General features: G+C 41.2%; 2 protein-coding genes across 2 annotated transcripts; one reads left to right on the forward strand and one right to left on the reverse strand.

Moving 5' to 3' along the window:
• Positions 1-1601: 1601 nt before the first annotated feature.
• Positions 1602-4393, reverse strand: LOC118212990 (proteinase-activated receptor 1-like). Its single transcript, XM_035391574.1, has 2 exons — positions 4387-4393; positions 1602-2719 (listed from the first exon to the last, which is right to left on the reverse strand). The coding sequence occupies exons 1-2, from the start codon at positions 4391-4393 to the stop codon at positions 1602-1604; spliced, it is 1125 nt and encodes a 374-aa protein (XP_035247465.1).
• Positions 4394-7958: 3565 nt separating this feature from the next.
• Positions 7959-23851, forward strand: LOC118213001 (transitional endoplasmic reticulum ATPase-like). Its single transcript, XM_035391585.1, has 17 exons — positions 7959-8114; positions 12771-12882; positions 13405-13577; positions 14080-14222; positions 14532-14662; positions 15518-15649; positions 15803-15905; positions 16306-16439; positions 17387-17522; positions 18025-18137; positions 18478-18642; positions 18839-18961; positions 19083-19295; positions 21369-21677; positions 21863-22018; positions 22465-22619; positions 23280-23851. The coding sequence occupies exons 1-17, from the start codon at positions 8098-8100 to the stop codon at positions 23383-23385; spliced, it is 2421 nt and encodes an 806-aa protein (XP_035247476.1). The 5' UTR covers positions 7959-8097; the 3' UTR covers positions 23386-23851.
• The last annotated feature ends 942 nt before the right edge of the window (positions 23852-24793 follow it).

Consider the following 24793-nt stretch of genomic DNA (forward strand, 5'->3'; position numbering starts at 1 on the left):
GAAAAATAGTTGTGGCTTTTAGTGTTTGAAATTTCTGGCTATTGTTTCTGGTTGTTTGTTCCTAGACCTATCTGCAAATGAACAATGATAAATGGACATTGTTCATATGCAGATAGAGGTAAACTGATAATGCATGATTCTCTGAAAGTTAAATGGAAATCCTTATATAATACCTCAGAGTTTCATTCTTTATGTTTTCTCTGTTTATAACTTTAGAAACAACTCTGGATGTTAATTTCATTAACACATATACTAATTTTGGTTTTTCATACTTTAAATGAGGTGAAATACTAGCCACCCAACATTTGGAAGCAAATGCATTACAACTGGATGTATTCATATTAATTCACGTTTCTGTATGCTTTACTGTAAAGGAATTTGAAACAACACAGCTCTACACTTTTTACATGATGTTTAAAACCTACTGGACAATTGAACAGGGATTGGGATATTTAGCTGCATTGCTATCTGTCAGCTAGATTAACCGTGGTGACTTCACAAGGAATCCTGAGATTATTTTTAATGATAAACTCTTGCATCGCACAAGCTCTGTCTGACTGCTCTTTTAAAAAAAAGTTTGTCTTGACAGGTGGCATAAGAATATACAGTAGATTTAACAACAAATGCTAGATCATGATGTCATTGAAAATGTACGTTGTGTTTATTCATGTTTGCATACATTTTACATTACATCTGCTTTGTTGAGTACACATTTTGAAACAGTGCAGACCCCATAACTATTGTCAATCCTTTAATAGGCAATGTGGCCAATTAGAAAATAAGCATTTCGTAAAGATAAAAGATATAGCCATCATCCCATCAAAGATGGCTTGATATTTTTGAAGTTCAAGCAGGCAAAATCAATGTGTATCATTTGGAACATGCAAGGCTTGTTGCTATAAAAAAGCTAAGATATTGTTAGAGGGTGAATTATTTCCACAATTTAAAAAACTTGACGGGTCAGCTGTTTTGGCGGCACCAGGGGGACCTACACAATATTAGGCAGGTGATTTTAATGTTGTGGCTGATTGGTGTATACTGAAGCAATGCAGGTTAAGTACCCGGCTCAAGGGTACAACAGCAGTGACATACCTGGGAATCAAACCTGTGACCGTGGGTTACAAGACCGGCTCCTTACCCATTATACTACACTGCTACACTAACCTATGGCAATACTTAGAACTGTACTGAGATGCTGTCTCACTGCTATCAGCTGTATCTGTGGAGGGAGGGACACAGTTGAACATACCTTACACAGTCCTTACACAGACACTGAGTCTGGCTATTTTCTATAGCAACAACAATACGAACATTATTGTTTTAACTGTACTGTAAAAGTACAGTTGAGTACTGAAAGGTATATGTATTACTAATTATTTAAATAAACATGTATTATTTTGCATGTTTTCAATGTGCATTGTTTCCAATATGCATATCAGACAAAAACAGATCTAATTTAGAGGGAACCCATTTTATGCCTGGGGAAGATTGCTATATACAGACATTTTAACAGTTTAGCATACCATTTATCTATATCATAAGTAAGCTTAATGTATGCATTGTATATGCATACGTGCAGAAATATCTTAATTAAAGAGGTGTCAGGCCATTGGCTTGCAGTGTTTCTCCTGGCTGCCCTGGAAGGTCGCCGACTGGCTGGTCTCTGTAGTTTTCTGCGATGAACTCCCTGGAGGGGCTTGACGGCAGAGGAGCCGGGCCACCTGCTCCCGGCACTGAGACGAGCCGAAGTAGTAGATGATTGGATCCAGGCAGCAGTTCACACTCCCAATGCACACGGAGACCAGGTAAGCAGCATAGGAGCTGTCACTGTGCTCGTGGGAAAACTGTATGTAATGAGCCAGCAGGAGAACGTTGGATGGGGTGAAGCAGACCACAAAGACCGTCAGCACCATGACCGCCATGACTATGGCCTGGATCTTCATAGAGCGTTTTGACTCACTGGCGCGAAGCAGGACCCGGATGATGCTCACGTAGCAGGCGGTGGTGACGATGAGGGGGATGAAGAAGAACACACAGGAAAAGGCAGGGAAGAAGTAGAGGTAGTAGCCCCGGAGCTGCCTGACGTCCAGCACATCATGGCAGGTGGTGATGCCCAGTTCGGGCAGGCACATGGTCTGCTCTGACAGGAGGATGGGCATCACCCCGGCAACAGCCAGCAGCCACATGGCACAGCACACGGCCACCGCATTCCGCTGGCAGCGCCAGGCCAGCGATCTGATGGGGTAGACCACACCCAGGAAGCGATCCACGCTGATGCTCATCATCAGGAGGACTGAGCCATACATGTTGCAGTAGAAGGCGAAGGTGACCACGCGGCACATGGCCGGTCCATACACCCAGTCATTGCCGTTGAAGTGGTATGACGCCTTGAAGGGGAGCAGCAGCACAAACAGTAGGTCGGCCGTGGCCAGATTGAGCATGTAGATGGCTGCCGGCTTTTTGGGTTGGACTCTGAACGAGAACATAAAGATGGCGGCGGCGTTGAGAGGGACGCTGGTGATGAACACCAGGACATAGATGCTGGGGATGACTGTGGTCATCAGAGAGCCAGTCAGGAACAGTTCAGCCTCTTTGGTGATGTACAGCGCCTTCTCTGGTACTTTACAGTAGCCAGTAAGGTTTTCAGACCCACTGCTGTTAACCACAGGATTCCTTTCGAGTATTTCTTTCCCAGAGAATGCTACATTCTCAAAGGTCACTGAAATAAAAAAAATTTTCGCAGCATTAACGCATGCTTATTTGAAGTGTGGTGATGTCAGCTTTTTGTAGCTCTGCTCATTTTGGCAAAAACAGTGCAAATCCAATGTAATAGTCAAGCTTGTGATTCAAAGGCTTCAATCCTCAATAGGATATTATTTGTCCAGAACACTCCTGAATAGCTTTACTAATGATTCAGATGTTAAATGAACGGTGCTGCATATACTATATTATATACATTACTTTCAATGTGAGTGTTATAGTATATTAATTTCCTTATGATGGACAGTTCCCTCCAACAAACAGAAACATTTATTTATATAACTGAATATAATACAAACTTGTTTACATGAATGTAACCAAAAAGAAAATACTCTATGATGTGGCATATTAGCAATAGTAACCACTAAAAACAGTATGTACCTTTTGAATATGAAACCTTCATGCAATGCTGCTTAAAACAAAAAAGTATTTGTTCTTCTCTTAAAATGCTTTGCAAGCTTTTACATAATTCAGTGGATTCAGAAATATGTAAATCTTTATCAGCATTGTTAGAAAATAAATATTAACACATTATCAAAACATTTGCAATGCATACATTTGTGCACAGTTCAGTTAACTGCCCCCACTCCCCTTTACACTGACAATTCAATTAACTAATAAACATGGGTAAGATAATAGAGACGACACTTACCCTCCTGTGCAGCTGCACAGTGCAGACAAAGCAAAACCAAAAAAACAAAGAACATAGCTGTAGCTTCCACTTCAAGTATCAGTGTCCAGAAAAATGTACGTTTTGAGGTTATTGTTATTATATATGCGATGAACTGAAATTAAATGGTTCAATATGATAACTGACAGAAGTGTTTCGCCCGACCATTCACCAGTGCCTGCTTCTAGTAATGAGCACTGAATTGCAGGTCAACCACAGTTAACATTCAGATGATGTCAGCATCATGGTTTATTTGCACTTCCACATGAATAAACACAAACTAGTTTACATCTTGCAGTAGGATATTTTCTCCTCATTTCACTGTATCACAGTGGATTATAAGCGCACTAAAATAACTGCAATACTTGTAGGCTGTCTCATAGGTATTATCTTAAGGTCATTCTGATAGATAGATAGATAGATAGATAGATAGATAGATAGATAGATAGATAGATAGATAGATAGATAGATAGATAGATAGATAGATAGATAGATAGATAGATAGATAGATAGATAGATAGATAGATAGATAGATAGATAGATAGATAGATAGATAGATAGATAGATAGATAGATAATTTATATTCTTTCAGTTTTGAAAATAGTGCATGAAGTACAACTGTATTCAATGTCTCAAGAGAACAAAAATGAATGTGGTCTAGCATAATTGTGGTCTAACAACATTAGCTGTCATTAAAAAGACACAGGAAGTCATTAAGCAATGGCTGCTCTTAATGTGCATTAGCAGCATGAACCACTGCCTAGGACCACCTTGCAGCTTATTTGTGTTATGTACAAAACAAAAGAATGCTCAAAGCCATCTATTCATCTTCAAGAACAGACAGAAAAACCAACTGCACTGTGGCTCCCCTGACCCTCTTTCGTTCTTTCTGAATTTCTTTTTGTAGATGCAATGTAATTGCCATTGCTGTGTAAGGCCCGGTCCACACCGATTACCTCGCATGTGCGTGACGGTCGCGGAACCTCTTGCTTTTCATTTCGGCGCCCATGTTAACAGGTTAGAGCAGCCACACAGCCTGCGTGAGACGGCTCCAGCCTCGCTGCTGTGGCGCGTCATCTAGAGTTTTGCCATGGAGCCTATTTTTCACACGTGAGGCGCGCGGTTCTCAGCAAAAATAGACAGTGAATAGAGCTGTTGATAGTCATATTGACATCATACCAGCAAAATTACATAACTGACACCTTTCACTATAGTTTCAATGTCTAGGCTATATCTGAATATGTCACAGACATGAAAAAAATATAAATATTATAATTTTTTGTTTTTTTCTCACAATTGAGCACACCCTTCTTAACCTTTTTCTGTCTAAACTAAACATAAATTAAATTTATAATGAAATGAAATCAAACATTCTATCATTGATGGCCATTTTCAAAGGCAAACTCAATGTAGAAAGATAGGGCTGGCAGTAGCAGCGCTGCAGCAGCAATGATGGCGGTGTGGACACACACATGCATGCGAGCCGCAGCAGTTCAGTGAGGTAGCCGTCACGAGGTAAGTGGTGTGGACCAGGTGTAAGGATTAATTTATCTGTGTTCTCTTTTTGTTCACACTATTAACTGTTGGTTTGTTCAGCTAACTTTACACATTGATTATAAATTTGTCTGCGGTGCCTTCTTGGTTATATTGCACTTTTGTATTCCTGACAGTGTCACTGATGTTCTTGAACTATGTCACTGTGGATAAGTGTCTGTTAAGAAGACAGTAAGACATTGTGTTAGAGATATTAATGATTAAATTTCTATGTTTTTTAAAAAACATTTTTACAAAAAATTCCATGTCCAAAATTATTCATACCCCTTGAAATTGTCGCAAATTTTTGAGGAAATGCAAGCTTCTATACCATTCCAAATGGTCCTGGTAATTTCTACCATGTTCTAGAGCATTCTAATCAACTATAAATTGAGAACAGCTGATGCAGTTGTTCTTTAGTCAGTTTCTAGTCAATTGCAAATCATGGCTAAAACCAAAGAGCTTAGTGAGGACCTCCGGTTGCGCATTGTGGCTGCTCAAGAAGGGGAAAGGTTACAAAGCCATATCCAAGTGTTTTCAAGTGCCAGTGGCCACAGTGCAAATCATCATCAAAAAGTACAAGGAGTTCCACACTGTGAAAAATCTCAAAGGGCATGGTAGGAAGCCAAAAGTGACCCCTGCGCTGGCAAGAATGGTAGTGCGAGAAGCCAAGAAGAATCCAAGGATCACCACTAAGGCCATCCTGAAGAATCTGAGCAATTCTGGTACCAACATCTCAAGGCAGACACTCCAGCCAGATACTGCACAAGGCTGGCCTCCATGGACGCCGACCAAGGAGGACACCACTTCTCCAAGACAGGCACACAAAAGCTTGCCTAGCCTTCGCAAAAGCTCACCTGGACAAAGAAGAAATCTTTTGGTCACCAATTCTGTGGTCAGATGAGATGAAAATGGAGTTGTTTGGACACAGGGACGTGGCTTTCCTTTGGCGAAAGAAAGGAGAAGCATTCAACCCCAAGAACACCCTCCCCATGGTCAAGCATGGTGGTGGGAATGTAATGCTTTGGGGGTGTTTTTCAGCCAATGGGCCAGGCAACCTTGTCAAAGTAAACGGCATCATGAGAAAAGATTATTACATTAAGATTCTGGAGGAAAACATCAGGCAGTCTGCAGAAAAACTTGGCCTTGGGCAGCACTGGACCTTCCAACAAGACAATGATCCGAAACATACAAAGAGGTCAAGAAATGGTTAACAGAAAACAACATCAACGTTTTGGAGTGGCCCAGCCAGACCTGATTCCCATTGAGAATCTGTGGAGGGAACTAAAGACCAGAGTGATGGCAAGGAAGCCTTCCAACCTCAAGGACCTGGAGATCTTCGCAAAAGAGGAGTGGTCCAAAATCCCAGTAGAGACGTGCAAAAAGCTTGTTGGCAATTATAAGAACCGTTTGACTGCTGTGATGGCAAATAAAGGCATTGCCATTGATTACTGAGAAAGGGTATGAATAATTTTGGACATGGAATGTTTTGTCAAAATGTAAAAAAAAAAAAACATAAAAATAGGTAATATTTTTCATTAATATCTCTAACACAAAAAAATGGTAAAATGGACTGCATTTATATAGCACTTTTATCCAAAGCGCTTTACAATTGACGCCTCTCATTCAACAGAGCAGTTAGGGGTTAGGTGTCTTGCTCAGGGACACTTCGACACACCCAGGGCGGGGATAAAACCGTCAACCCTCCAACTGCCACACAACCTATGTATGTAAAAAAAAAAAGTTGTGTAAGTCGCTCTGGATAAGAGCGTCTGCTAAATGCCTGTAATGTAATGTAATGTAATACAACCGCTCTTACCTCCTGAGCTATGTTGCCCCACACAATGTTTTACCGTCTTTTGTCACCTTCTTATGTCATTTCCAGCCAGAAGAAACCTATTTGTTAAATAAAAATTCAGTATAACTCAAAATATGGCACGAGTATGAATAATTTTGGGCTATGTATATATATATATATATATATATATATATATATATATATATATACGTGTGTGTGTGTGTGTGTGTGTATTGTAACATGGACCACAGTGTGGATAACTGACATCCAATATCTCATCCAAAAGTATTGCCATTAATGTGGAGTTGGTCTACCCTTTGCTGCTATAACAACACCCACTCTTGCGGGAAAGCTTTATACCAGATGTTGGAGCATTGCTGCAGGGATTTGCTTCCATTCAACCAGAAGTGCATTAGCGAGGTCAGGCACTGATTGGGCCATTAGGCCTGGCTTGCAGTTGGTTTTCCAATGGACCCCAAAGGTGTTGGATGGAGCTGAGGTCAGGGCTCTGTGCAGGCCAGTCAAGTTCTTCCACACTGTCCTGGACAAAACTATTTCTATATGGACTTCGCTGTGTGCCCGGGGCCATTTTCATTCAGACACAGGAAAGGGGACTCCCCAAACTATTGGGGAAGCACGAAATTGTTAAGAGGCCTAGACAAAACCTTGAAAAACAGCCCCAGGCTAAGGGGTGTATACTTTTGGTCATGTAGTGTATAAGGAATAAACCACAATGATCTGTAGGCCTATATATCAGTTACTTTTATGTTTGTGTATTTTTATCACTGTCAAGCAAAACTCTGGTTAATTGTTCTATTTGCACCATCGTTAAGCAAAAATCTCTGGTCGTTAATTGTACAAAAACAATTATTCTGTCAGGAAAAAATAGTTTCTGCTTGTTTTTATACCATACAAATCATGTAACGTGGCACAATTTTAATATCAATACTTTCAATGGCAGGCCTAGATTTGAATTAATGACTTTGACACAGTACTTTGTAGGAGATCTGTGAGTAACTTCATATGATTGTACGTTGAAGATGTGTTTTTCATCAGACAGCATCTACGTTGCTTGGAGGAACATGTTTCCGCAGTTTGTATTTATTATCCGATTGGATAGCTCTTGTGTAACATGACCAATGACCACATAGATACTAAATGAAGTGAAGCAATAACGTTTTTTCTGATTGGTTAGTTCTATCCTCTGGTATGGGTAGTTTCTCCGCAGCTCTGAGATGAGTGAGCGGCCTTGGATTCAGTTTTACAGGAATATAGCTGCGGATAGAGCGTTGTGAAAGAAAAAAAAAATCACTTTTCAGAGATCAGGAGGACCAACATGGCTTCAGGTGGAGAGTAAGTATATCTATTAACCTTGATAAAACATGACAGTATTTTCCCCCTAAGTTTTAGAAAATTATTTAGTAATGATTCGTCGCCGATGAGATTTTACCTCAGCAAACAGGGAGGAACAGAAACAGTCTTGACGTTTTTATCCCAACGTCACGGGGCCAAATGTTCAAGGTGGTAGAGAGCTAGCTGTTCTAACTATCATCATTTGCACCCGAGTCCTTCACTGTAAAAACACGCATCACTTACGAGCAAGGGAGCTAGTGTTAACTAGTCTACCTAACCTTAAGTTCAAAGTAGCTTGTTAAATAGCTGCTAACTAACCATTTAGCTATATGAGCACTGTAGAGAAGCGAGCCAGAAGCGAAGCAAGCGTGCTACCTAGCTACCCCAGATCGTTAGTAGCTAGCTAGCTTAAGCCAAATTGATATCAAGATTCAAAACAGTGGGCACACAAAATGTAGCTATTTGTTGTGCTGCTGTTTCAAATGATTTTGTTGCTAGCTAGCTAGTGTGTACTTAAACATAAGTTGCAATGTTACTGCCTCGCTAACTAACGGCATGTGGTTAGACTAGCTAACGTTAACTTATTCCAGCGAGTCATTCTTTTCAACGAGCAGGCACTGGCCTAACTTTACCGGCACAGGCTAATAAGAAAGACAGTGCTGCGTTAGCTAGCTAACGCTACCTGCTCAGTGTATCAATTTTAGCTTGCTAACTATTGATCTAACCATAGCCAGCTCCTAATGAAAGTCAATGTTATTTTATATGTAGATCTAGCTAGCTAATTTGACTAGCTGGCTAACGTGCGTTCCATTACTTGCTCGCCACGATGCCACATAATCCTAATCAAAATGGAATTTCTTTTACCCCAGTCTGTTAAGGTTAGATTAACCAAAAACGACAGCTACAATGACACGATTGAGAGAATACCTAGCTAGATAATTCGAAATTTAATTGTTAGCCAACGTTCGCATAACAGGTTCCTTGTATATAGTCGAGCTAATTCATGTTAAATTACAGAAGTGTCCAGATTGTGAGTGTTACGGTTTAGACTAAGGATCTCTTGCGGTTTCTTGCTGTGTCATCACATCAGGCCTGCACTCACGAACTTGCAAGTGTGTAGATGTATAGCTAGTTTGTTACAAAGCGGTGACGCTAAGGTTAATTATAGTCTAACATTATATGGCTAACATTAGTTCAATGTTGAGTTCTTGTCTGAACGTTACTTATTATGTTACATACAGACACTTAGTGACAAGCGCTTGCTAGCTAAGTTAGTAACTTGACGCTAGTCGGATAGGCAAGCGACTAGCCATCTGGCTAATTATTTGCTTGCTATCGTTTGATCTAAAGAGCCACGGTTGGCTCACAAACTCATTATTTAGCATTTTGTTCGTCAGTTAATGTAGCTTACTTGCTTGCTAGTTACACTACCTGGCCAAAAGTATGTGGACACCCCTTCTAATTAGTTGGTTCGGCTATTTCAGCCACACCTATTTCTAACAGGTGCATAAAACAAAACATACAGCCATTAAATTTTCATAGACAAACAGTGGCAGTAGAATGGGTTGCACTGAAGAGCTCTGATACTTTCAACGTGGCACTGTCATAGGATGCCACCTTTTCAACAATCCAGTTTGTCAAATTTCTACCCTGCTAGAGCTGCCCTGGTCAAATCAAAGTGATTTTATTGTGACGTGGAAACGTCTAGGAGCAACAACAGCTCAGCCATGAAGCAGTAGGCTTCAGAACAGAAGGGCACAGAACAGGACCACCAAGTGCTGAAGTGTGTAGCACGTAATAGTTGTCTGAGTGTTGCAGCGCTCACTACCGAATTCCTGACTGCCTCTGGAAGCAACGCCAGCACAAGAACTGTTTGTCTGGAGCTTCATGAAATGGGTTTCCTTGGCTGAGCAGCTGCATACAAGCCTAAGATCACCATGCATGATGCCATGCGTTAGCTGGAGTGCTGTAAAGCACACCGCCATTGGATTCTGGAGCAGTGGAAACACATTCTCTGGAGTTATGAATCACGCTTCACTATCGGGCAGTCTGACGGACGAATCTGGGTTTGCCGAATGCATAGTGCCAACTGTAAAGTTTGGTAGATGAGGAATAATGGTCTAGGCCTGTTTTTCATGGATTGCGCTTGGCCCCTTACAGTGAAGGGAAATCATAATGCTCCAGCATACAATGATGTTCTAGACAATTGTGTGCTTCCACCTTTGTGGAAACAGTTTGGGGAAGGCCTTTCCTGTTTCAGAATGACAATGCCCCTGTGCACAAAGCAAGGTCCATAAAAAAATGGTTTGTCGAGTTTGATGTGGAAGAACTGGACTGGCCTTCACAGAGCCCTGACCTCAGTAGTGTCTCTTAAAATATAACATAATAGGGTTTTTTGTTTCCCATGTTGAATATTTATATGCAGGACTCTATGCTAACATTTTCCTAGAGGAGAACATTTGTTCCTAAGTTTAAAAAATTAGGAGCACACTAATGTATCCCACTTAGATGTGCTACTAAATTATTTTTTCAGATAGAACATATCAATTTTAAGGAGCATATGCTCCTAAAATGGGAGCACTGTAGAGCCCTGATACGATGAGCCTACACCAATATGCATTTGAACTAGGCTATGTACAGTGCAGTCTAAGTATTTGGACTGTGACACAATTGTTGTTGTAGCTCTGTACTACAGTACATCAGATTTGGAATGAAACAATGAATATACTTATAAAATGCAGACTGTCAGCTGTAATTTGCGGGTATTTGGATCTAGCCTATCTATCTATCTATCTATCTATCTATCTATCTATATTGGGTGACCCATGTAGGAATTGAAGCCATTTATATTCGTAGTCCCCCCGTTTTGGGGTATTGAAAATAACTGGACAATTGGCCACTCAGCTGTTTCTTGGCCAGCTGTTTGCTTTGGCAGAGAAACAGCTTATGCACATGAAAGCTAACAAAAGGTCTAGAGTTCATTTGAGGTGCTGCATTTGCATTTGTAGCCAGTTGTTGTCTCACAATGTGCGGACCACAGAAGTGACAGTATCAGTGATGCAAGCCCTCATGGGGTGGAAAAAGCATAATCAATCAATGAGTGACATAGCCAAAACATTGGGTGTCAAAAGTCAACTGTTTGGTACATTAAGGAGCCGGATCGCACTGGTGAGCTCAGCGCTAGCAATAACCTGACAAACCATGGAAGACCACTGTAGTTGATGACCCAAGAATACTTTCAGTTGTGAAGAAAAACCCTTTTTCAACTGAGGAACCGATCAGGAACACTCTCCAGCATGTCGGCATACATGTGTCAAAGACTGAAATGAAAAGTTGATCACATCCAGGTAACCTGAAGTGAGCCCACATAACATGAAGGGGTCACTGCAAGATTCAAATCACTGGTAAGCCTCAAGGACAGAACAGCCAGAGGAGAGTGCTAAAAAGTATATTATGAAAAACTGGAAACTGGCATTCTGGAACAGAGTATTTTGGAATATTAACCTGCCCCAAAGTGATGGAAAGAGAAAAGTGAGGAGGAGGAACGTAACTGCTCATGATCCAAAGCATAACACCTCAACTGTGAAACATGATGGAGGTATTGTTATGGCCTGGCCATGTATGACTGCCTCTGGAACTGACGCACTTGTTTTTATTGATGATGTGACTTCTTATAGCAGCAGGATGAATTCTGACGTGTACAGAAACATTGCTCAGATGACGACTCCCACCTCTTGCACAGTGAATTTCAGCTTCTTCCTCCTGGATGAAGGTTTATAGTCCCAAAGTGCAGAACAAAGTGGTATAAAAATAGCTATGTTCCAGCAGCCGTCACTCAGATGACCAAGTCGTAGCAACATTGCACAGATGATATAGAAGCAAGGTTTTATCTATTTATTTATTTTATCTTTAGTTTTAGTGGTTTTAGTAATGATTGGAATCTTGAGTACTTTTATTTATTTTATTTATTGTATTATGTTTGTCTACTGTCTGTGTTGTTTTCAAATTGTGTCAAGATGGATGAATCTACTGCAGACCCAATCTACCTACGGGTACAAATAAAGTAACCTGAACCTGAACTAGATCCAGCTGAATTCCTCAAACCTCATTGGATGGAGATTCACTTTGCAGCAGTACAATGACCCCAAACACACTGCTAAAGCAACCAAGGAGCTTTTCAGGGCCCAAAAGTGGAATGTTTTTGACTGGCCAGTCAGTCACCCGACCTGAATCAAACTGAACATGGATTTCACTTTCTGAAGACAAGACTGAAGGCAAAAATTCCCTGAATCAAACAGGAACTGAAGATGGACTATGTATGAAAGGGGCTTTAATTCCCTTATGGATGACTGAATATGGATACACCCTTAAATTAAAGCTGACAGTCTGCACCAATATGCTGGAGTACAGTGCCAAAACAACAAATATTGTCACTGTCAAAAACTTGCGGGCTGCTTCGTGTGTGGCAATATATGCTGTCTAAATAATTAAATTACTGAACAGAGAAATTGCATTTGCTTAAGCGTGTAATAATGCAAGATTATATTACAAATGCTGAATCATATAATTTATTTGATTGGATTTAGAATAATAAAGGGTAAGAGCTTCTCATAAATGACAATTGTAAAGAAGAATGAATGTCATTTTTTTTCACAGACAGAAAAATGATGACCTGTCTACTGCAATTTTAAAACAAAAGAATAGACCCAACAGGTTGATTGTGGATGAATCCATAAATGAAGATAATAGTGTGGTCTCTCTTTCTCAGGTATGTTTTTGACTTCATTTTTATACTTGATTTTTGGTTTTCTACAATAACATCATACCAGTTTATTTATATGGCTGGGTATCATTAAGAATTTACTCATACTTTTGTGTCCCAGTCCTACTTAATGATACAAATATCCTACTGCTACCAATACGTCACCGTAGAGATACATTTTAATGTCCAGCACTGTTTTCACATCTGATTTTTACATTGCGGTTAGGCAGAGCAAACTTTATTCATTTACATTATAAGATAATGGAATGCTGACATACCATTTAAAACGTATGAGCAATCCTTGTATGTATAGTTCTCCCTTTGATAATTTCTGCCTCGTCGTATTCTGTTCTGAAGCTTTGGCCACAGTAGCAGATAAAGGGGCAGCATTCCGCTCATGCGCACGGCTGTGAGCTGATTTCAGCACGGGCATCCATTTGGCGACGCATGCGCCCCGTTGAATTCGACCCGCGTTGGTTTTTAAAGGGATCGCCCTCGTCCTTTTCCCCTCTCTGCTCCGCTCGGCAGGCCAAGATGGACGAGCTGCAGCTCTTCAGAGGAGACACGGTGCTGATGAAGGGGAAGAAGAGGAGGGAGACGGTGTGCATCGTGCTCTCCGACGACACCTGCTCCGACGAGAAAGTGCGCATGAACAGGGTCGTCCGCAACAACCTGCGGGTGCGCCTGGGAGACGTCATCAGGTGAGCTGTGTAGTGGTAGTACGGCAGTATTTCGCTCTCAGCATCGCATGCGCACTTAGATGCCAGTGCTTTATTGTTTGACTATGATGCCAGTAAACTGAAATATTTACATTTTTATACTCCTCTTCAATGAAAATAAATAGTGTAGTTTCCTTATTCCTTTGATCTGCACAGCCATTTCCTACTTAATATCTGAAATGAGTGGTATTTACTTCTTTCCAAAGGGTATGCTCTTTGTAGCTGTCGTGAGCGTGTACTTACAGCCTACCTGAAAAAGGAGGCTCTGAATGGTTGTTAAGTTTTAGTTAGAGTAAGGTTGCTGTTAGCACAAACCGCCTATATCACCAATTAAAGAAGCTGGACAAATCTTTGAATCTATATCCTCATGTGAACTGACAAAAACACCAAGTGCTTTATCTTATGAATGTAGGTTACTAGTGAAAGTATATTTTAAACTTCAATAAAAAAAAAGTGACGATGGTGACATTTTGTTTTTGTATAGCATTCAGCCATGTCCGGATGTGAAGTATGGGAAGCGCATTCATGTTCTTCCCATTGATGACACAGTGGAGGGCATCACAGGGAACCTGTTTGAGGTTTATCTCAAGCCATATTTCCTGGAAGCCTACAGGCCTATAAGGAAAGGTAAATGTGAGCAACAACCATGTGTACCGTGAACCCATTTATTTTCTCAGGATAGTACAAGTGATCATTTTTTAGTTTTCTGGTACGGTTGTCCCCCACAATGGAATTCAGTCAGTTTATTTTTCAAATGTTCACCTCCTCCAGATTAATTTTCATCTTGAAATGTAATGAGATCATATCCTGTTTTATTTTACTGCCAAAAGGTTGGGGGAAGTTCAAAATTAATTGTGAAATGGTCGTGATTTATTTCAGTGGTTCTGAGAGATCATGTTTTTGAAGATGAAAGTCCCATTGCTTCTGTCTTTGCAGGAGATATTTTCCTGGTCAGAGGAGGGATGCGAGCTGTTGAATTCAAAGTGGTGGAGACGGACCCCAACCCCTACTGTATAGTGGCTCCAGACACAGTTATCCACTGTGAGGGAGAGCCCATAAAACGTGAGGTAGGTCAGAGCTGCAGACGTGATTACACTAGCTTGGATTCAGCTTTTCCTCAATATGGCCATTAACTCAACTACTACTACTCAGCTCAACTAGGGAGGCATAGTAGAATTTGATTTTGTGATTGATGTTGCTCATTACCTTACAAACTTTATTTCCTAAAATGTACAGATGTAAAATAAATTCAGGTCCAGTAACACTAGAATGCTGATTGACGACGATTCAGTTGTTGCCAGCAAGACACAAATGAAGTGGAATTTGAATATCACCATAGTAATCTCACTGACGTTAAATGGGAAAACGATAGTGCTTATAAATTCGGAGTTGTACTTTTCTTTAATTTAAAAAGTTGAATCCTAAAATTGTTGCTTGCTCTTCAAGTTTACTGTCCTGAGGCTCCATTTATTTTTTTATGTACTGGTTGTGTTCAAATTTTACCGGCTAAACGAGTCATGTTTTTATTGAAACTCATTACAATTTTTAGTTCATTACAAATTCAAAGTACTGTGGTCTCAGAATTACTGAAAACAATGTTATTGAAAGGTAAATGTATTTTGTTAAATAGGTGGAGGAGACTTGCAGAATAGAATTAGCGAGAGCTACAAAACGTAGTGTAATCATACAAGAGTTGAAGAAATGGTGTCCTTCAGTATTTTGTGCTTTTTCTTTAGCTTTCTGTGCTTACCAACAAGACCCAGATATAAATTTCACTTGAAGCTGCTCTTAACTGCTCCTCTGATAAAAGGCACCTCTTTTTAAGTGGCTTTGCTGAGGTGTCTTTGCATTGTAATGAAAGCAAAACTGAACTAAAGTACAAAAAAGAAGATGCTGTCACTAACACACTTTGCTGTTTCCAGGATGAAGAGGAGTCACTGAATGAGGTTGGCTATGATGATATTGGAGGAGTTAGGAAGCAGCTGGCCCAAATCAAAGAGATGGTGGAGCTACCCCTGAGACACCCGGCTCTGTTCAAAGCCATTGGTGTGAAGGTGAGAGAAGCTCTGTCATTTTTGAAGTTGTTCAAAATTAATGCTAATAAATAAGCCAAAAACATTCAATTAAATCATTGTAATATAAATGAGAAAAATCCGAAATATTTTGTGTTTAACGGTTACATTTTCGTTGTCAATTTCTGTGCCCAGCCCCCACGTGGCATCCTGCTGTATGGACCTCCTGGAACAGGAAAGACGTTGATTGCTCGTGCTGTTGCAAATGAAACGGGAGCGTTTTTCTTCCTCATCAATGGTAAGAGAGTGTATGCAAACAGAGCTTCATTACAACAGCCTCCACATTTATCCATGTCATTGCTAAATTGCACCAGAAATATTTAGTTGAAGGCTTGGAAGTGTACAGTCGTCAAGGGGAAGTCTGTAGGTGTACGCAACATTGGCATTGTGAATATTATACATCTTTTTTGAAAAGACATTCACAAGTTAAACCGTTGTTCGAGCAACCATTTAAGAAAAACAGTTGATGGTGTGCTTGTATTTCCTTTTAGTCTTTGTTAATGGATTGTGGGTATGAATACATTTGGAGACCACTCCCGTTAAATGGTTGTAATTAAGAGCATTTAAAGTATTGTGGTCTTCATTTGGTGAAAGTGAGCCTTAGGCTTTTGTTTAATTCTTATTAATTTGCTTTTCAGGCCCTGAAATTATGAGTAAACTTGCTGGAGAGTCAGAAAGCAATCTGAGAAAAGCCTTTGAAGAAGCTGAAAAGAATGCTCCAGCCATTATCTTTATTGATGAGCTTGATGCCATTGCACCAAAAAGAGAAAAGGTAAAGCTGACACACCTTCATAACCATCTAGAAGATTGTCAGGTGTTTATATGAGAAACTGGGCCGTGCACATATATATCAGTGAAGTTCAATTAATTGACGTTGTTTTCAGAAGTGGGTTAAACGGCTCACGTTTGACCGCTTGTGGAACTGGATGTATTCTGAACTAAGTCAGCCGAAGGCCAATTCACCCTGGGTGAATGAGCAGACTTTTTATTTATTTTTTTACATCGATCTGAAAAGGAAAAGACCGTAAGCACACACTGTAAAATCCAAGGGTGAAGGAAAAAAACAATCAAGAAGTGGAAATTGCACAGGCTTGAATATTGTTTAAATGCCCCTAATGCTTTATTTACAGGGTGTCCGTATATCAATTTTGTTCAGTGGTGTAACTGAACTTATACTACCAAGTCTGTCGTTCTTGCTGTGCAAGTAAGCTTAAATGGCTTTAAATACACGGACAACATGCAGGCTACAAATTCCATTAGACAAATTCCACCAGCCACTCCACCAGCCACCCAACCAATGGGACAATAACACATGGGACAATAACACTTATTTTCTATAAAAACCTCAGTCAGAAGGTTGAATGATATATTTTCACCGACTCCCGGGATGAATCGATGTTTACACACACACGTTCATGCGCGCATGCATGCCTACCGGGGATTGATCATGGAACTGCTGCCTGTGAGGGCATGTGCATGTCAAGTGTGGGTAGGCACATGTAAAATCCCGGGTCACGCGTGCAATGCTTGCGCAATGCTCTCGCTGTGATTTCAGCTTCAGTGTCTTTAATCCAGGAGTACTTTGACAGAGTCCCGCTGGGTTAGGACTGAACAGAATTTGGACTCTTCAGTTCGAGCCCTGGCTCTTTAACAGCCGCTGTCTCAGACTGTTGTTGAGTGTGAATGAAGGGCTCACGGCAGTGGCTCTGCTTCCCCCAGACTCACGGAGAGGTGGAGAGGCGCATTGTCTCCCAGCTGCTCACGCTCATGGACGGGCTGAAGCAGAGGGCCCATGTGATCGTCATGGCGGCCACAAACAGACCCAACAGCATTGACCCAGCCCTCAGGCGATTCGGTGAGCAGTCTCTCACATCGTCGTTGCAACGATAACTCTGTGATCTGTCTTCATGTGCCTGTGACCACAAGGAGTTCGCTTAAAAAAAGAGTGTCATTTAGATTTTCATATGCTCATTCTCCTCTGTGAAGTAAATTATGCAGTTATGTTCTCCCTCAAATCCATCAGTCAACTCAAAAACGTCCCCAAAAAGTCTCAACGACTGTCGAAATCTGAGCTTGTGCTTTTTCAGTCGTTGTGGGAACGTTGGTCAGGTGTGCTGCCTAAATATCTGCCAGGATCTGAAGGAGGACTGTTTGTGAGGTTGTTTGCTGTATCTCTGAATTTGAATCTTGTACGAGGGAAGCCCTTTATACCGCCCCCTGAAGTTTTGACTTTTGTGCTTTCATTTAATTCTGTAACAGGCAATGTATTTCAGAGTGTGAAATGAATATTTTAGCTGGGTGTCTGTTCTCGTGTAAACCCGTGTCTTTGCTGATCGATGTGTTGACTTTGTGTCAAGGCCGCTTTGACCGGGAGGTGGACATTGGCATTCCAGATGCAACAGGGCGACTGGAAATCCTCCAGATCCACACTAAGAACATGAAACTGGCTGACGATGTCGATCTTGAGCAGGTTTGTCTCTAAAATGTAGTCTGGCAATCCATTTCATTACTCCCATAGCAATATACATGGAGCTTACTTCAACATAAGCCATTCCACTGGCCCTTTCAGCTCCATTACTCAAGCTCAGTTGTTTTCCCGATACCAGGATTTACATGACCCTCATACGGAATGTCACTGTGGTGAATTAGTGGCATTAGTCTGTTCCAGAGAGTGGTAGAATTGAATGTTACATGTAACAGGTCCTATATCATGTGGAGCAGGGGAGTAGACCGTTTGTATTATGTTCTTTAACAGAGCCTCATTCTGGATTTATTCATTTCTGCGTGTGCGCACGTGTGTGTGACTGCAGGTCGCTAACGAGACTCATGGCCACGTGGGAGCAGACCTGGCTGCTCTGTGCTCAGAAGCCGCCCTCCAGGCCATCAGGAAGAAGATGGACCTGATCGACCTGGAGGACGAGACCATCGACGCAGAGGTCATGAACTCCCTGGCCGTCACCATGGATGACTTCAGGGTGAGAACTTCACAGTGTGATGCTGTTGGAACATGACACTGCTAGATTTGTGCCATGCCAGATTTCACCAGTGTAGGTTTGTGAATACGTGCTGTTGACTGCCCAGATGCTGTTTAAAGCCACTTGGCGGGATGTGCTTTAAATTACAGTTGAAAAACCGATTGGTTGACTTCTGTGTTATGCGCTTGATTTAAAGTGGGCCCTGAGCCAGAGTAACCCCTCAGCCCTGCGAGAGACGGTGGTGGAAGTGCCCAATATCACCTGGGAGGATATCGGTGGTCTGGAGGACGTCAAAAGAGAGCTGCAGGAGCTTGTACAGGTAAGTTACACGTGCCCTGGCTACATGGCAGCATTCAGTTCAGTTGTTGAACAGATGAACAGATCAACAGACTGACGTTTGTTTTTTTCAAAAAATAATTCATTATTTTGTTCCCTTCTAGTACCCTGTGGAGCATCCAGACAAATTCCTGAAGTTTGGAATGACCCCTTCCAAGGGGGTGCTGTTCTACGGACCGCCTGGTTGTGGTAAAACACTCTTGGCGAAGGCCATCGCCAATGAGTGTCAGGCCAACTTCATCTCCATCAAAGGCCCAGAGCTGCTCACCATGTGGTTCGGAGAGTCTGAAGCCAACGTCCGGGAAATTTTTGACAAGGTGATTAGTCGACATATATACATACATACATACATACACTCCTGGGCAAAAAAATGGGCCAAGCCCAAAAATTAAGCTTTTAATGGTCTTAACAACAAATCATTGGTTAGAAAATTAGCGAAAATTAAACAAATGCACTCCTGAGATCTCCTGTGCCACCATTTGCTTGTTTACTTTTGCTGCAGTGAACTGTTTGGGGAAAAGCTAGAAACAGGGAAATTCACTTATACAGTAGACAAATTAACATAATGTCAAGTAAAAGAGTCATGTTTTGTATTTGGTTGCATATCATTTGCATGCCATGACTTCCTGATGTCTGTGACCTGTCAACATCATCAGAGTCTGGATATCTTATTTTCAGGTTGTCCTACAAGCGATACAAAAACTCTTTGCATTTGAATGGATCTCTATGGGAATTGGGGGGTGGGACTAGATTTAGCTGTAAATTATGCTGATACAGTATGGAACACATTTGTTGGCTAAATGGCTTTAAGTCATCAAGAGTCCAAAGTATCAAATGAGCCTCAAACCACCATGCTGCTGCCAGATATGCAGTAGATACTACAAGCATTGTTTCTCCTGATTAATTTTCCTGTTGACCTCAATTGAAAAAATATTGATTTAATGGTGAGCAGCAAGCCCACCATTAAATCTGTCAATGCGTTGAAACACTCAAGGGGTGTTTTCTATGCACTGATTGGGATGTGCTTTTTAGTGAGCCGACCCTAGACGATGCCACAGAGGTTATTACAGATTACATCACATTCTGTGTTGACACTGTAATTCCCAAAAAGACAAAGGTGTTCCCAAAACAATAAACCGTACATAACAAAGGAGAGAGTGATCCAGAGCTTTGTACAGTGGTGCAATGAGCATTTCCTCATCCTTAACACCAAGAAAACAGAGGAAATGGTGTTTGACCCCAAGACTACGGGTGATCACTCGCCTGTGATCATACATGACCAGAGCATTGCACAGATCAGCTCATATAGGTATTTAGGAGTACATATAGATAACAAACTGACATGGAGCGTCCACATAGAGAGCATCTGTTCTAAGGTATAACAGCGCCTGTATTTGCTCCGTAGGCTAAGAGTCTTTGGTATGAGTCAGAAAGTGTTGCTCCTCTTCTATCATGCTTTAAAGCTTAGATGCTGGAAACCTGTCATCCCTGTCAGCCGGTCTGAAGAAAGACTTTGCTAACAGCTTTGTGTATTACTTTTTTGTTTGTCATTTTGTATGTGTTTGGAATTAGAAACCATCTTGAAATTATACATTATGGGACAGTGTAGATAAATTGTAGCTATTACTGTTACATAATGTATACTGTTACACAAGATATATTATGTAACACATCCTCTTATATAAGGTAATCCAAGAAATAGAATTTTCTTCCCGTATGCTGTGTACGGTAGTCACTCTGCGGTATAATAGTTCACTAAACCTACAATAAAGTGTGTTCACTGTTTTTAGGTCATGGTTTTGGTGTATGTATTGGCTTAAGTTACTTGGAACAGAATATAAATGGAATTGTTTCGTTTTGGAGAACATTTTTAAAATGAATGCTTTCACTTGCCTGGATCATAAACTAGAAGCAATGTATATACAGAAATGCATATACAGCTAACAACAAGGTGTCATTTGCACATCCTCAGGCATTCTTTTTCACTGTATCAAAAACATGGAATCGTGAAATCACCATATTGTTTCAAATTGAGTCGTGAAGTTTGTCAATCGTTACACCCCTATATATATATATATATATATATATATACACTACACCCAGATCCACCTGCTTGTTGTGCGCATTGCATAGAAAACTGCTTCCTCGTAAGATCCAGAACAAGATCTTCCAAAAAATGTGTGCTTGTCTCCTGTGTGTGTAGATACATACAGCACACACACACGCACGCAGGAGACAATGAAACATTTTTTGGAAGATCTGGTTCTGGATCTTGTAGGAAAGAGAACTCCGCGCAGTGCGTAGAATAGCCCAGAGCACACTATTTTCATGTTCCTATGACTGCAGTAGAACCGAAGTTGACATTGCGACCCCTGCTGTACTGTCCACAGGCCCGTCAGGCTGCCCCGTGCGTGCTGTTCTTCGACGAGCTGGACTCCATCGCCAAGGCTCGCGGCGGTAACGTTGGGGACGGCGGCGGAGCCGCTGACCGGGTCATCAACCAGATCCTGACCGAGATGGACGGCATGTCCAGCAAGAAGAACGTCTTCATCATCGGGGCCACCAACAGGCCTGACATCATCGACCCCGCCATCCTGCGACCCGGACGCCTGGACCAGCTCATCTACATCCCGCTGCCTGACGAGAAGTCCCGAATCGCCATCCTGAAGGCCAACCTCAGGAAGTCTCCCATCGCTAAGGCAAGAACTTGTCTCTCCTGCCATCAGCAGCCTATGGTCATAAACACTGACTAATATTCAGTGGTGTATTCCTGATCAGTGGTCTATGGGTTGACATTTATGTTCATATGATACCTTTGTGTGTGCGTGGCCCCAATGATACTTTTATAAGAGGCTAAATGATGTGTCCTATTTGTGTAATTTAGGATGTGGACGTGGATTTCCTGGCTAAGATGACCAATGGCTTCTCCGGAGCTGACTTGACAGAGATCTGCCAGCGCGCCTGCAAGCTGGCCATCAGAGAGTGCATCGAGAACGAGATCAGACGGGAGCGAGAGAGGCAGACCAATCCCTCTGCAATGGTAAAACTTTGGTTTTAATATTCAACGACTTTGGAAAAAGCCCAAATATCGGGATTGCGATTAGAGGTTTTCCTGCCAGTTTCATTTCCAGGGACATCTGCCCTTGCGTATGTGCGAGTAATAAACAAACGTGGGGCTGCTAGTTGACTCATCCGTTACAGCGCTCTTCTCCTTCTAGTTCCAGTGCATGGACGAGCTCCATTAGCAATTCTGGAGAACTCCAGCACCAGCCGTGGCTAGCAGCCCCGCGGAGCGAAGCAACATTGGCAGTGGCGTCGTCCACCGTTAGGGAGGATTCAGTCGGCACGTGCCTGCCTGCTATCCAAAATCCATAGCCAGGGGTCCAATGATATAGGATAAGGCGATTTAAAATTGGGATAAAAGGGGGAAACGGAAAAAAAAAAAGAATGAACAAACAAATTTAACGTTCTCTCTCTTCCATGCAGGAGGTCGAAGAGGATGATCCTGTTCCCGAAATCCGGAAAGACCACTTTGAGGAGGCCATGCGCTTTGCCCGCCGCTCTGTCAGCGACAACGATATCCGCAAATACGAAATGTTCGCACAGACACTGCAACAGAGCCGAGGGTTCGGCAGCTTCAGGTTTGTGGGTGCCTTGAGCTTGCATAAATCCGCTCTGTTTTACTGTTGTGTTTAAGCAATGGAGTTTGAAAGGGTTATGACTCAGCAGTTAGGGCAACTGACTGTTTGTTGCCAGTAGGTGTGCGCTAGGCATAGCCTTGTCTCGGGAAATGAGGCTTCTTCTGGTGGCAGAACAAATCTTAGTTTGAGTGCCTGTGCCAGCTGGTGAATTGTAGAGTGAGACATCGATGGCTAGCTGCATGGATTGGGGGGGACACGTAGACAGTGTGCACCCTCCCAAATTGATGGACGACATCAGGCTGATAGCACTGGCCACTCAGGCAGAATTAAAATAGGGAATTATAAGTGAAACAATAATAGGCAGATGTTCTTTACAGAATCTGAAAAAACCACTGAATGATTCAAAAAAGCTAAGGATGGCCTGGTTTAAATAACTGGTCAGTCTATCCTACAAGTTGAAGCAGAAACTAGTGATACACAATGGAATTACAGCACAGGGTCTGGGGAACACTGCAAGAGACTCACGTTTTGATCAGCACTTGAGAATTATCTTGTTTTAACAAGAGTACCTTCAGATTGGTAATTGATGGTGATTGAAATATAAGAAGACCTGCCAATGTAACTTGCAATTCAACCCTTGCCGTCTCCTCTTCCTCTCAGATTCCCCACCAGTAGCCAGAGTGGTGCTGGACCAAGCCAGGGATCAGCAGGGGGCAGCGGTGGCAACGTCTTCAACGAGGACAATGATGACGACCTCTATGGTTAAACTTGACCACACGTTGGACCAAAATAATCCATCCAACCAGGCCATGTTGTACAAACATATGAAAATTCCACATTTCTAAGACTATATACTTCTTAATGTTAATTTTTAAAAAACATCTCTCTCTCTGCCTCTACAAATGTCAGAGAAAGCATGTAGCCGCTCATATTTGATCTGGTTTGAGAGAAACATTATTCCAGAGCCTGTTATTAGATGGAAGGGGGTGGGTGGGGAACATTCTCTGTAGAGGGGCTTTATCCTCAACTTTATAATTCACAACCTTACAATTTGAGCCGCTGTAAGTCATGGTTACTATGTTAGTCTGTAAGGGAAAAATGAAAATTGCTAATGGCGTCATTTTTTATGAACGTAGCATATAATGTATTAGAAGTTTGAAAAATGTTTGTTAAAAATAAAACCTTATGGAACGGAAAACAATAAATTAACTGGTGATGGTGCCTGTCAAATGCTCGTGTGATGCTGGTGGCTTCCTGAAATGCTATTCTTTCTTTTTTTTAAGGAGAGCAGACCGCATAACCTCCTTTCCTCTATATATATATATATTTTTATTTTAACTTTGCGATTTCATTCAGATATTACAGTCACGCCATTGCACACGTAGTGCAGCCTCACTCCCATCACTGTGGAATAGTCTGCCATTAACCTTGACAAGCTAGGGTCTTGCATATTCGATTAATATTATGCACATATAAAAATAATTTATGAAGAATGTTGTGATTTGTAATATCAATGGTTTATTTGAACTGGTTTGTTTTATAGCTGGAAATTGGTAAAGGATTAACAGAATTTTGATTTAGTTGGCTTGTAAGCTTTTTCTTTATCTTTATCAGAAAAGAAATGCATCGAATGTCAGCACATTTGTTAATCATTTTTACAGTGCATAGACTCATTCCATTTGCTGTCCCTTGATGATGCACAAATACAGTGCAGTTATATTTAAAAAAAATCAAATGTCAAATTATCCTAAAGTAAAAAACACTTGACAGTGTTTTTTTTTTGGCTAAAATTTTTTATTATACACAGACATGTTGTAGGATACAGTTTACAATTAAGTATTTTATTTAAAAATAATCAAAACCACAACTAAGTACGTGTTATAAGAACATTCATTTAAAAAACAAAATCGTGAGCATAAATCAAATGTAGAGATGTCATCTTAGAAAATGTGTGAAACCGAAAATACCTAAAAAAAAAAAACGGTCTGTGCACACAAAAGGTGTTTATAATAACAAACAAAAGTTGAAGGGCTTTGGTGCAACTTTTTCTTAACTGTGGAAAAATGTATAACATGAACATAATGTTTTAGAATTACTGTGAAAAGTGGCTAAGGCGACAGTCTCATAATCAATTTAATAACAGCCAGTGACAGGTATATTACAGTGGTGTGACA

This window comes from Anguilla anguilla, chromosome 14 (genome assembly GCF_013347855.1).
Source record: "Anguilla anguilla isolate fAngAng1 chromosome 14, fAngAng1.pri, whole genome shotgun sequence".
Taxonomy (NCBI): Eukaryota; Metazoa; Chordata; class Actinopteri; order Anguilliformes; family Anguillidae; genus Anguilla; species Anguilla anguilla.